The sequence below is a fragment of the Calidris pugnax genome, unplaced genomic scaffold (genome assembly GCF_001431845.1).
Source record: "Calidris pugnax isolate Ruff unplaced genomic scaffold, ASM143184v1 scaffold225, whole genome shotgun sequence".
In the NCBI taxonomy this organism is placed as follows: Eukaryota; Metazoa; Chordata; class Aves; order Charadriiformes; family Scolopacidae; genus Calidris; species Calidris pugnax.
In genome coordinates, this window is record NW_015091072.1 from 2,150,882 (window position 1) to 2,164,591 (window position 13,710).

Below are 13,710 nucleotides of genomic sequence, written 5' to 3' on the forward strand. Positions count from 1 at the left end.
AATTTATAGAAGAGGCTGTCCCTACAGAACAGTGGAAGAAGAAATTAAGAAATGAACAAGAGGTTTTGCAGACAGAATAGGCATAGTTTCATAAAAGGAAGATGGTAAAGGAGTTATGGCAGATCTTCTATTTCCATATTCTCCAGTATATTAGTTTCAAAATTATGCATATGCCTCCCTGGATAATTGTTCCACATTTGTTTCTTTCCTAATAAAATATTTACAAGGTGGTACCCTGGAAATTTCATGTGATGTATGTGTTTACTAGTCAAGAAGAATATTAGGCTCCTCAGCAAGCAATGCTGCTTGCTGTTCCTTTCTGTAGCCCTAGTATCTAGCTTCAGGCATCGGACAATGTCAGCTCCAGCACTGAAAATCTTATTCTTTAAAAACTCGTGGCATTTTAGGGTCAGTATCACTCATGAACTCGATGATCCCAAGGGTCTCTTCCAACCTAGACGATTCTATGATTCTATGATTGTATGAAACCTGTGGTTCATTAAAAGACCAACCAACCAAACAAAAAAAACCCACAAAAAAACCCCCCAAAACCAAATAAAATACCACTCAACAAAATTCAGAGAATAATTCAGGTTAGCACATTTTTAAAGTACAGACCTCTTGGAGCAAGTGCAATTTCATCATTAATGGATCTATCAACAATAGACCTTTCTCCTAATTTTTTATATATGTGTTTTTTTTTAAAGAGCAAGAACATGATCCTGGATCAGGCCTTTAAGTATATAACAGAAATGAAGAGACAGAATGATGAACTTCTGTTAAATGGAGGGAACAATGAACAGGGTAAGTACAGATGCTGCTGGAGGCTCTAGAATTTCTGTCACTTGCTTCCACTGTGTGTCTGTTAGTATGGACTAACAACAAAGCCTGGGTCAACAGATTTGGGAATCCCGGAATATTATGCACATACAGGAAAAATACAGCTGCTTAGGATAGCTTGCAATAAGAAGCCAACAGAACACCCAAGTGTGTGTTCTTGCACATAGCTATGAGATAATGAAGCAATTTCATTGCGAAGTAATTACAGAGCTCATAGGTGATGCGATGTCATTTAGTACATTCCATCCTGATTTATTCTGCTGTAGCGTCCAAAAGGATTTCTGACAAACTTCAGTTAGATTTTTTTCATGGAAATGATGGAGTTCCCTTCATGCATAGAGCTATTTTTTTTTATCCTTTCAAATGCTGTAGAAGTGATAACATCATATTTTATAAAAATACAATGGATCATATAAAAACTTCTTGAACAGATGCATTAAGGTATGGTGATGGAGGCATGACAGAAATAATCTCAGAGCTAATGTTGCCGTTTGTGATTTTTATTTCTACCCATAGAGTGGAATTCTAAATATTTTTATTTTGTCAATGTAATTGGGTTTGAAAAACCCAGGTGATTTTCCTCGTTAGGTGAGCCATCTCCAAGTGCATTGCTGATTTTTGTGGCTTTACGTAAGTGCTTTGTATTTAATTTTGCATGTCATTTTTAGATGTAATTGTCCTGGAAAGCATAAGATTATCAATTAAATAAAAACAGTTTTAGTGTTTGGAAAGGAGCAGGGAAAAGAAAAAGATAAATTAATGTGCTCGTCTTTCCTGCAGTAATTGAATAATTTGATTAGTGTTCAGTTTCATCTGAGTTAGTGCCGATGTTTTTTCTAACTAAATAATTTGACATATCCTGCTCTTGGTGACGGAATAGTCTGTGAAGTTCATTCACTTTCCTGCTCAGTAGAGAGGCTTATCAGGGTTAGAGTCTCCATTTATGTTATTTTAACCATTTGAGGAGAGCATACATTATAAACAATTTATTTCAATACTATATAGTATTTACTCTCCAAGTCGTGTGATAGCGTTGCCTTGTATTCACTCTGGTGCTGATGTAATGGAGTGTTCTTGCTGTTTTGTAGCTGAAGAGATAAAAAAACTCCGGAAACAGCTGGATGAACTGCAAAAGGAAAATGGGAGATACATCGAACTGCTGAAAGCAAATGATATTTGCCTGTACGATGACCCTACAATCCACTGGAAGGGAAATCTCAAAAACGCAAAGGTCTCGGTTGTTATTCCTGGTGATCAGGTTCAGAAGAACATCATTGTCTACTCAAATGGGAGTCAACCCAATGGGAATAACCAGGGAGCATCTGTCCAGGGGATAACATTTAACGTCGGTCATAATTTACAAAAGCAAACAGCCAATGTTGTGCCAGTCCAGAGAACTTGCAAGCTAGTGACTCCTGTGACTATTTCTGGTATTTACCCCACAGAAAACAAGCCGTGGTCGCAAACTACAGTTTCTCCACTGGCACCCGCTCAGACGGCACCAGCGGGGAACGTTCTTGGGCTTTCCAGCCCCGAGCACGAGCGAGGTGTGCTCACCGCTGCCACGGCCAGCTCACAGAGCACATCCCGAGCTGGAACAGAGCAGGAGCTGCAGTGTTCTTCAAGTAACGCACCACAGAACGATCAAAATCTCCCCAAAAGTAAAAACGAGGAGGAGGGCACTAAATTAACAAAGAAAACACTCCTGCAGGAAACCAGCCTTCCTTCCAGTGTCTCCACAGAAGCCTCCCAAGTTCAACAGGTGAATGCGACTTGCTCAAATACACACAGTTCTAGGAGTGACCTTCAGGAGAGCTCTGTCGTTTCAATCACAGACACGGCTTCTGTGCCATCTGTGAGACTGTCTGCTGCAGATAGTCCTTCCTCTGTGAACGTCCTCAAAAGCCCAGACTCAGTAAGCAGTGCTGGGATGCCTGTGACTGCCGCAGCAGAAGGAGTTAAGGCTGTGACGGCAATAAGCACTCTGCCTGCCAGTCCCCTGGAGAACTGCTGGTCTTTTTCAGGCTCTTCGGGTGTTGGCGCTTCAGACTTGAAAAACATGAGTAGCCTTACACGGATGCCTTCAGCTGGCAACACCCAGACCACGTGGACAACTCTGCAGCTGGCGGGAAACACTGTTCAGCCGCTAAGCCAAACGCCCTCCGGTATAATGACTGCACTAATAAACGAGCCAGTTAATGGTGCTGGTACTGTGTCTTCTGCTCACAGCAGGCCTTTGACCACGAGTATCAGTTTGAACGCTTCTCTGCCTGGGGATGGCCAGGCGGCCGAACAGATTGTAGTTACCTTGCCCTCATGCCCACCCTTGCCTATGCAGCCGTTAATCAGCCAGCCACAGGTTAAAACTCAGGCTGCAGGGAATATCCTTCCGTTAAATTCAGCTATGCAGGTGATTCAGATGGCTCAGCCGGTGGCGTCAGCCGTTACAGGAGCACCAGCCAACCAGAATGTCATCATTCTCCAGCCTTCCAACCCCGCTCCGTGCCCTCCGATTATGAGAGCGGAAGTTCCCAGCCAAAACGTTAGCCAGCAAATTGTAATTATACAAGCTGCTAATCAGAATCCTCTTCCCCTCCTCTCCGCTCAGCCTTCTGCTTCTGTAAGAGTTCCTGTGAACGGGCCGACTGCAATCGCAAACTCCAGCAGCTCCATCCAAAATGCCTCTCTCCCGCAGACTTTTGGAGGGAAACACCTTGTCCATATATTACCCAGACCATCCTCTTTGGCATCTTCTAGCTCTACGCAAACGTTTTCGGTGACGATGTCAAACCAACAGCATCCTCAAACTATCTCATTGAACGGGCAGCTTTTTGCATTGCAGCCTGTGATGTCTTCATCCGGAGCTTCAAACCAAGCCCCTATGCAAATCATTCAACCCACCACCAGCGAGGATCCAAACACCAATGTTGCCCTCAATACGTTTGGTGCTTTAGCCAACCTCAATCAAAGCATATCGCAAATGGCTGGACAGAGCTGCTTACACTTGTCTCTCAGCCACCCCACCAACCCTACAACTGTCAATAACCAGATCGCCACGGTCAGCTGTGTGTCATTACCAACTTCTGTGGCCTCATCAGCACCTGCAGAGGTTTCAGTATTAACTGGTGCATCTAATTCCATAAATGCTTCCCCTAAAAAAGCGGCTGCTGCCTTGCCATCCAACGCAAAAGCAAAAAGGACAAATAAAAAGCCGAGTACAAAGAAACCCCAAGCAGTCAACAGCAAAGTGTCCTGCCCAGCAGCTCCTTGCAAAGACGCAGGGAAGGTGGACTCTGCTGCCGTGGAGATGGGGGCAAAGCATCCCAACGGCGAGGGGCTGCTTGAAAACGCTCCAGCGGCGCCGCAAGCTGTAACGACGCCGCAGGTGAGCGCGGCGGCAGCATCAAGCGGCGTCAGCGTTTCTGACTCTCGTTCCAAAGAGGCTGCGAGCTCAGAACAGGGGGCAAAACCCTGCCCCGTCCCCGAGCCGAGCCCAGCAGAAGCGCCCGCTTCCTCCCCACTGGCGCCCGCGGTGTCAGAGCAGCTGGTGCTCGTCCCCCCGCCTGCTGCCAAAGATGCTGCTCCTCTCCAGCAGGCCCATGGGTCTCAGAACCATCCGCCGACCTTGTCAGAGTCTCCCAAACCCTGCGAACCCCCCGGCACCTTAACGACCTCTGGTACCGAAGCACAGGTGACAAACTCTCAGGGTGCTGGGACGTCGGCAGCACAGAGCAGCGCAGCGGGTCATACTGCCAAGGCAGGAACCATTTCAGAGTCCTGCAATGTCACGCAGGATTCCTCAGTGGTAATGCAAGATGCGGACTTGTTAGAAGGACAGGGTCTAACCAAAATGCTGTCAGATCTTACGAAAGAGAGAACAGCTGTGGAGAAAACCTCTTCTTTCAGCGTGCCGGGGGAGCATTCTCATTTTCCTATGGAAAACTCTAAATCAGCAGACTCAAATGTCGATTTGCCTGAGAAGCAGGAGCTCTTGCTGATGAACGCAGAAGGCGATGCTCTCTCCCAGCATCACTCCTGCATTTCTGATCAGGAAGTAGCCAGTGCTTCCCTTATTGCCAGCAGGCAGGCTGATTCCCCCATGTCAACCAGCTCTGGCAGCAGTCGAGGCTTCTCAGTTGCTTCTATGTTGCCAGATACCACCAGAGAAGACCTTACTAGCAGCACCTCAACCAGTACATGTAACAGCTGCACCTTTTCAGAACAAACTGACATTGTAGCCCTTGCAGCGAGAGCTATTTTTGACCAGGAAAACCTTGAGAAAGGTGGAGGAGGAGTACAGGTCAGCATGAGGGATGCTGTCTCTAAGCCAACTGAGGTTGCACCTTTGGAGAGAGAGCAACAGCCTTTTAAGAGTCAGCCAGTGAAGGAAAACAGTGCAGGACAGTTGGAAGCAGCCCCAAACAAATTCAGTCCTCAGGACACAGTGCAGCCGAACGTCGATAGGCAGGTTGAGAAGCCTGCCTGCCCTGTAGGAAGCGTGGAAACGTCAAACACTTCTTTGCAGATTTCCTCTTCCCAGTCACCCAGCATAACCAGCTTAAGCGTGAATAATCTCATCCACCAGAGCCGCATCGTCCATCCCCTTGTGAGTTGTTCGAGTTTATCCCAGTCCTCAGAGCCAGCAAGTGTCCCCTCCACCGTGAGCCTCTCCCTTCCTCCTGCCACGTACGTCAACCAGTCTCCGGGACCCGCTATGATGAGCGAATACGCTCAGGAACAACTCAACGCCATTCGGGCGGGGGCCATGCAGGCTCCCCAGCTGCAGGAATCACACCTAAAGCAGCCAAATCACGAAGGTCGCAAGGACTCTGCCAAGAGGGCTGTTCAAGACGACCTTCTGCTTTCTACGGCCAAGAGGCAAAAGCAGTGCCAGACAACACCCATCCGGCTCGAAGGGATGGCGCTGATGAACCGGACGCCGGAGAGCATCGCTGATCAAACACAGATGCTGGTCGGCCAGATCCCTCCCAATTCATCCAACTCGGTGGTGTCAGTGAGCAATCAAGGGCACGCGGATGGCCTTAACAGGTTATTCCCATCCAACAGCAACTTCGTATCACCGGCTTTGAGGCAACCTGAAGTTCAGTGCGGTTCTCAGCCGTCGATTTCTGAGCAGCAGGGCCAGGCAGGGCAGCACTTGCAGCCAATTCAACACGTTCCTGCTCAAGGCATATCTCACCTTCACAGCAATCATCCGTACTTAAAGCAGCAGCAGGCTGGGCAGTTAAGAGAGAGGCACCACTTGTATCAGCTGCAGCACCACGTCACTCATGGGGAAAACTCAGTCCATTCTCAACCACACAGCGTCCACCAACAGCGAACGATACAGCAGGAGGTGCAGATGCAAAAGAAACGAAATCTCATCCAGGGAACACAAGCCACACAACTTTCCCTGCAGCAGAAACACCACGGGAGTGATCAAACGCGGCAGAAAGGTGGTCAGCCTCATCCTCACCACCAGCAAATGCAGCAGCAGATGCAGCAGCACTTTGGAGCTTCCCAGCCTGAAAAGAACTGTGAAAACCCTGCAACGAGCAGAAACCATCATAACCACCCTCAGAGCCATATAAATCAGGACATTATGCATCAACAGCAACAAGATGTTAGCAGCAGACAGCAAGGTTCAGCTTCTGAACACGTGTCAGGGCACAATCAGATGCAGAGACTTATGACCTCGAGGGGCTTAGAGCAGCAAATGGTGTCCCAGGCCAGTATCGTGACCAGGCCATCAGACATGACGTGCACCCCTCACAGGCAGGAAAGAAACAGAGTTTCCAGCTACTCCGCTGAGGCACTCATTGGGAAGACGCCCTCTAATTCGGAGCAGAGGATAGGAATATCTCTTCAAGGCCCTAGGGTTTCCGACCAGCTTGAAATGAGAAGCTATCTTGATGTTTCTAGAAATAAAGGGTTGGTCATTCATAACATGCAGGGCCGCTTATCTGTCGACCATACAGTTAGCTCGGATGTGCAGCGGCTTTCTGATTGCCAAACGTTTAAGCCAGCTGGACCCAATCAACAACCAACGGGCAATTTCGATGTCCAGGCTTCCAGAAACAGTGAAATTGGTAATTCTGTGTCATCCCTCAGGGGCATGCAGTCGCAGGCTTTTCGAATCGGTCAGAACGCTGGGCCATCCATCGAAAGGCAGAAGAGATTGCCCTACCAGCCAGTACAGGGTATCCCAACAGGAAATACCCTGCCATCAAGGGAGAACGAAAACACGTGCCACCAAAGTTTTATGCAGAGTTTACTTGCCCCTCACCTTGGAGACCAAGTTAGTGGAAGCCAAAGATCAATCCCAGAACATCAGAGGAACACGCAGTGCGGCGCCTCCTCCACAATTGAGTACAACTGTCCCCCAGCGAGGGAGAGCGTCCACATCCGACGGGATGGTGATGGCCAGAGCAGGGAGAGCTGTGACATGTCTATTGGTGCAATTAACACAAGGAACAGTTCTTTGAATATTCCTTTTTCGAGTTCTTCTTCCTCGGGAGATATTCAGGGTCGCAATACAAGCCCAAACATCTCTGTGCAGAAGTCCAATGCCATGAGGATGACGGACAGTCATGGAACTAAGAGCCACATGAATACACCTGTTTCTAGCAACATGCATGGAGTCGTGAGGCCAACTCACCCTCACCCTGCGGTTTCTCACGGAAACGGTGAGCAAGGGCAACCTTCTGTTCGGCAGCCAAATTCCTCAGTAACTCAGCGGTCGAGGCATCCTCTGCAAGATAACGGAGGTTCTAAAATACGTCAGCCTGAAAGGAATCGATCTGGAAATCAAAGACATGGCAACGTCTTTGACCCGAGTCTTCCCCATCTTCCTCTCTCCACCAGCGGCAGCATGATCCTTGGGCGCCAGCAGTCTGCCATAGAGAAAAGAGGGAGCATTGTCCGATTCATGTCTGATGGCCCTCAGGTGTCCAACGATAACGCAGCTCCTGACCAACACACGCTTTCTCAGAATTTCGGATTCCCTTTTATTCCGGAGGGTGGCATGAATCCACCGATAAATGCCAACGCCTCTTTCATCCCACCGGTCACCCAGCCCAGTGCCACTCGAACACCAGCTCTAATCCCGGTCGATCCTCAGAATACCCTGCCATCCTTCTATCCTCCCTATTCTCCTGCCCACCCTACCCTTTCCAACGACATTTCTATCCCTTACTTTCCCAATCAGATGTTTCCTAACCCGAGCACGGAGAAGCCGAGTAGTGGAAGTTTAAACAATCGCTTCGGGTCCATTCTGTCTCCTCCCAGGCCGGTTGGTTTTGCTCAGCCAAGTTTTCCTTTGCTTCCGGACATGCCGCCGATGCACATGACCAACACGTCGCACTTATCCAATTTTAACTTGACGTCTTTGTTTCCAGAAATAGCCACAGCTCTTCCTCCAGATGGTTCAGCAATGTCGCCTTTGCTCTCCATTGCAAACACATCTGCTTCAGACTCTTCCAAGCAGTCCTCCAACCGACCCGCCCACAATATAAGCCATATTCTCGGTCACGACTGCAGCTCCGCTGTATGAAAACTGATAGACTGACTTCTAGTCTGATGCATTTGTTTATATATTTAAGAAGAAGAAGAAAGTGGATCTTACCGGCGTCCCCGAAGAGACCATTCATAGCATCACTGTTTATTTGCCTAAATGTATGTATATGGGTACTTTTCATATTTATATACACACTGTATCTCCATCCACCTTACTAACTTTTAAAGCACCAGTGCCTATAGCAATGCTTACTTACTAGTAAGAGTAAGGATGCAACATTGAGAGCTGTGCAAATATTGGTTGTTGATTTTCCAACGATCAAGTTTGATGTCTGATTGTCCCAGGGTAAAGGGCCACCCTCAGTCACACCTGGATGTAAAGGAAGGAGTGGGAGCGTCCGTATGGGAGACAGGAAACAGATCCTACAGGTTTCGGTTTGTTTCTGATGCGTTTACCTGAAACTACAGATGAACTGGAAGTGGCTTGGGTTTCTCTTTTTCTTTCATAAAATATCTTCAGGAGCCTCAACAGAAGTCTGTGTTAACGCAGCGTTAATTGATAAAGACATCTATTTTGCAGTTTTTGTCTGTTTGAAGCTTGTCACATGCACTTGACCTAAGGCTGACTTTACCTGGCAAAAATTACTATGTGTTACCGTGGCCAGCGATTAAAAATACTGGTTTAGAAAATTCAGAGTTCTTTAACCCATGGCTTTCTGTTTCTAGGCAGAATTTTGTTTGGAGGTTTGAACAATGGCTTCAGTTCCTGCTGAACTTGGTCAACGGTTTAACGTGGCTCACAACTCCATTGGTGTAGTCAGCAAGAGACAGCAGTCCTGTTTGTTGCCATTTCGTTGTTCGTATGCTGCAAGTTACCTCAGGGTGGGTTTTGTACCTTGTTTAGCACCTTCTTAATGTCTTTTTTTCTTTTTTTTTGTGTTCCTCCCCTTTTCCATTTCTTTGGCCCGTGCTCAAACACCATCTCTCTGGTTTCTGTGAGTGACAGCCCATTGTTATAGCAGGCAGCCCATGGGAGGAGGACTGAGCCTGTGGCATCCCGTAAAATGAGCCGGGGGTTCCGAGGGCACCGTTTTTAATTAACGTTGCTGACAGGATCGGGCCCGAGTTAATATCAGTACCCTGCACTTGAATGCACCTTTTGCCCAAACCCGTGTGATGGTGGCTGAAGGAGGAACATGTTGAGACCCAACTGCTGGACACCAGGAGGACGTTGTGATTTGAGCACCGCGGGGAAGGGGGATGCGTTTGCGTGTGCGAGAGACAGAGTGAGTGTGCGTGGGCTGGCTGAGTCCCCAGTACTTTCACAAATTTTGGTCCCATTTCTCTTAAAGGAGAGGGAAGAACTAAGTAAGTTTTATTTATTTAACGGCTCTGCATTGTGATTTTTTTTTTTTTTTTAAGGGAAAGCAGAAATATTTGGCTTATTTTTATGTGCTTGAAAGGCCCGTGGGGGGAGGACTGAGCCTGTGGCGTCCCGTAAAATGAGCCGGGGGTTCCGAGGGCACCGTTTTTAATTAACGTTGCTGACAGGATCGGGCCCGAGTTAATATCAGTACCCTGCACTTGAATGCACCTTTTGCCCAAACCCGTGTGATGGTGGCTGAAGGAGGAACATGAACGTGTTGAGACCCAACTGCTGGACACCAGGAGGACGTTGTGGTTTGAGCACCGCGGGGAAGGGGGATGCGTTTGCGTGTGCGAGAGACAGAGTGAGTGTGCGTGGGCTGGCTGAGTCCCCAGTACTTTCACAAATTTTGGTCCCATTTCTCTTAAAGGAAAGGGAAGAACTAAGTAAGTTTTATTTATTTAATGGCTCTGCAGTGTGATTATTATTTTATTTTTTTTAAGGCAAAGCAGAAATATTTGTCGGACGTTGTGGTTTGAGCACCGCAGGGAAGGGGGATGCGTTTGCGTGTGCGAGAGACAGAGTGAGTGTGCGTGGGCTGGCTGAGTCCCCAGTACTTTCACAAATTTTGGTCCCATTTCTCTTAAAGGAGAGGGAAGAACTAAGTAAGTTTTATTTATTTAATGGCTCTGCAGTGTGATTATTATTTTATTTTTTTTAAGGCAAAGCAGAAATATTTGTCTGTTATTTTTATGTGCTTGAAAATACCATTCTGGTTTGGATTCTTCAAATAACAGAGTAACTTCAGGTTTCCTTGTATGCAATCCTCCCCCTACCAGCCAGGGAGTGACAAAAACTGCTCTGGGGCCTCTTCTCTGGGCAGGGCATGGTTGAAACAGTTGTGTGTTGCCCACCAGCGCATCGTCTTGCTGCTCCCAGGACCAGTTCTTCCCCAGTGCCCCTGCCCGAGGGGGCATGGGGAAGAGCTGACTCCCTGGGATTTTGAAAGGCAGAAAGGAAGATATTACCCATCTTCAAGAACGCACCCACAAAGAGGGATGTGCAAGTTTTGGGTTTTTTTCCATAGCTTAACTAACTGGGCCACGTTTTTGCTAAGGCCTTTGACACTGATGCAGGAAAGTAAAGGTTTTAACATAAAAAATTGTTGGGCTGTGCCTGTAGTCTGTCCTGACAACATCTCTGCTGTTATAACTGGGTCTGATGTTTTCCTGGAAAGCTAAGTAAAATGGTTCTGATCCAAATTGGGAATCTGTTTTTCATGCCGATGGAGCTTATCTTAGGAAACTAAATCTAAGCGGTGCTGCAGTTTTCTGCGTTTATTAAAAAAAAAAAAAGATAGATTGAATATTTATTTCACTTCAAAGCAAGGCAGCTTGTCTGAGTTGAACTGTGAAATGGGTGTAGTTACCAGGTGTAGTTACCAACCGGCCTGTGCAGAGCAGGAGGGTTAGGGATGATGGTCAGTCCTCAACGCCAGACTAAGTGAACTGTAGGTTTACCTGGGTGTTGTCTGAGAAGACTCTCTGATCAAACTGGTTTCCTTAACACAGTAAATCCCGAAGGGGCACGTTGGGTGGTGAAATGTGTTCCGTAACGCTGAGTGGCTCTGTGGGTTGTGGATGATACAGACAGGGGTATGGAGTCAGTGGCCACGCTGTGTGTCAGTTACATGCTCTTCTGGACCTTTAGGAGGGAAGGAAAACATCCATTCTTGCTCTCTTTAAATAGCCTTGTGTGTGCAATGGTGTATTTGGCTTTGAAGACAAAGTAGTGAAAAATTAAGCCCTGCCTTCCAGGACTTTATATAAAGATGTTAATCTTGCTCATCGTTCCAGGCATTCATGTAGTACCACTTTAATTTGCTGGGAAAACTACACTGCTTCATGAGGGCTCTGAAAAGTAGAGTGAGCTTGTAAACGTGTACAGACCAGTTGGATATTCACAAGTCCATGGGGTCTGATGGGATTTGATTCACCCCAGAATACCAAAGGAGGTAGCAGATGTTATGGCAGGACCCCTCTTGATCATCTGCCAAAGGTCTTGGGCGTCTGGGGAGGTCCCTGCTGCCTGGAAGGCAGCCAGAGTTATTCCAATTTACCAAAAGAGGGTGAGGGAAGACTCTGGGAAACTACAACCCTGTTAGTCTGACCTCAGTGCCTGGAAAAATTATGGAGGAGATTATACTGGGTACTACTGGAAGGCATTTAAAGAAGAATGCAATCATCAGGCACAGCCAACGTGGGCTCACAAAGGGAACATCCTGTTTAACTAATTTGATATCCCTCTGTGATAAGGTCTCCTGCCTAGTGGAGGAAGGGAAGATGGTAGATGTACTTCTCCGGATTTTAACTGTCCCTCACAAGTTCTAGACAAGTTGTCCAGCTGTGGGATGAACAGGTTCATGGTGTGCCAGGTAAAGAACTGGCTGAAGGGCAGAGCTCAAAGGGTTGCAGTGAATGGGGCTACGTCTGGCTGGCGACCAGTCACCAGCTGGGTTCCTCAGGGCTCAGCTCTAGGGCCAGTTACGTTCCATATATTTATCAATGATCTGGATGCAGGAGTTGAATGCACCATTAGCAAGTTTGCTGATGATATCAAATTGGGAGGTGCTGTTGACTCTCTTGAGGAACAGGAGGCCTTGCAGAGGGATCTAAATAGATTGGAGCATTGGGCTAGGCTTAATGGGATGACATTTAACAAGTCCCAATGCAGTTCTGCACCTGGGACGGAGTAACACTGGGCCCAAGTAGAAATTGGGAGAGGAGGGGTGTAGAGCAGCCCTGCAGAAAGGGACCTGGGGGTGGTGGTGGGCAGCAGGCTCAGTAGGATCCAGCAGTGAGCCCTGGAGGCATCAAGGGGTGCATCAAACGCAGCATCACCAGCCAGACAAAAGAGGTGATGGTCCTGCTGTGTTCAGCTTTGGTGCGGCCTCACCCGGGGTGCTGTGTGCAGGTCTGGGTGCCACAATTTGAGAAGGATGTGGAGGTCCTGAAGCGTGTCCAGAGAAGGGCAGCAAAGCTGGTGAAAGGCCTGGAAGCAATGTCCTATAAGGAACGGCTGAGGACTTTGGACTTGTCTAGTTTGGAGAAAAGGAGGCTGAGGGGCGACCTCATTGCTCTCTGCAGCTTCCCGAGGAGGGGAAGTGGAGAGGGAGGTGCTGGTCTCTTCTTCTGGGGATCCAGTGGTAGGACGTATGGGAGAGGTTCAGAGCTGTGCCAGGGGAAGCTCAGACAGGACACTAGAAAGCATTTCTTTACAAACCAGTGTGAGTCTATTGACGTGCCATAAGTGATGCTGAATGACCCTGTGGCGTTGGTGTGGGATCAGGGAGACTGCAGTGAAAAGAAAGGTAGGCAGACCCATCTGTGAGAGCTTCATCTAAATGCATTTGTCCAAATTCTATTATTTACTCCCAAATTCTATTATCTACATTGCTGACTGGTTTTTAGAGCAATTTAATTAAAGAAAAATTGGCCCTACTGTGCAGTCTTCCAGTCTAATTGATTGTCCACGATGGTCTTTGAATGCTGAATCTGGCCAGGTCCCCTGGTTTAAGAGCAACTGGTGGATTTGCCGTGTTTCACATCAAAATCAGATGTTAAGTAATTTTTGTCAGTTTTTAATTATGAAGTTGTTTCAGTTTTCCTCTTTACCGTAAGCTAATCACCCTGCCCTCCCTCATTAACCAGGCTCCTGGCGTTGGGCCGTGCAGGTGGGTTTGTGCCACTGACGGGTCCCTGCTTCAGCTTCTGCCTCCTGCCCTTTCCCAGGGCTCGGGGCTCTCCCAGCCATAGCAACATCTTTGCCATTGAATGGAAACTGTTCTTTCTTTTCTTTCTTTTTTTCTTTTATTTTTCCTTTCCCCTGCCATTGGAGCTGTTGTGTTTAGGTATCAGGTTGATAAGACTCACCTCAGTATATGTTTTTTTTTGAGGGAGGGGATGAAGTTTTGCAGAGCAAATAATTCT

At 47.5% G+C, this 13,710-nt stretch overlaps 1 protein-coding gene across 1 annotated transcript in view; it reads left to right on the plus strand.

Moving 5' to 3' along the window:
• Positions 1-9,718, plus strand: part of USF3 (upstream transcription factor family member 3) — a 53,098-nt gene extending 43,380 nt beyond the window's left edge. Inside the window, exons 5-6 of the mRNA XM_014957174.1 lie at positions 708-804; positions 1,929-9,718. Of these exons, the coding sequence (XP_014812660.1) occupies positions 708-804; positions 1,929-8,392 (6,561 nt within the window). The 3' untranslated portion in view covers positions 8,393-9,718. The remainder of the gene's footprint in view (positions 1-707; positions 805-1,928) is intronic.
• Positions 9,719-13,710: the final 3,992 nt, after the last annotated feature.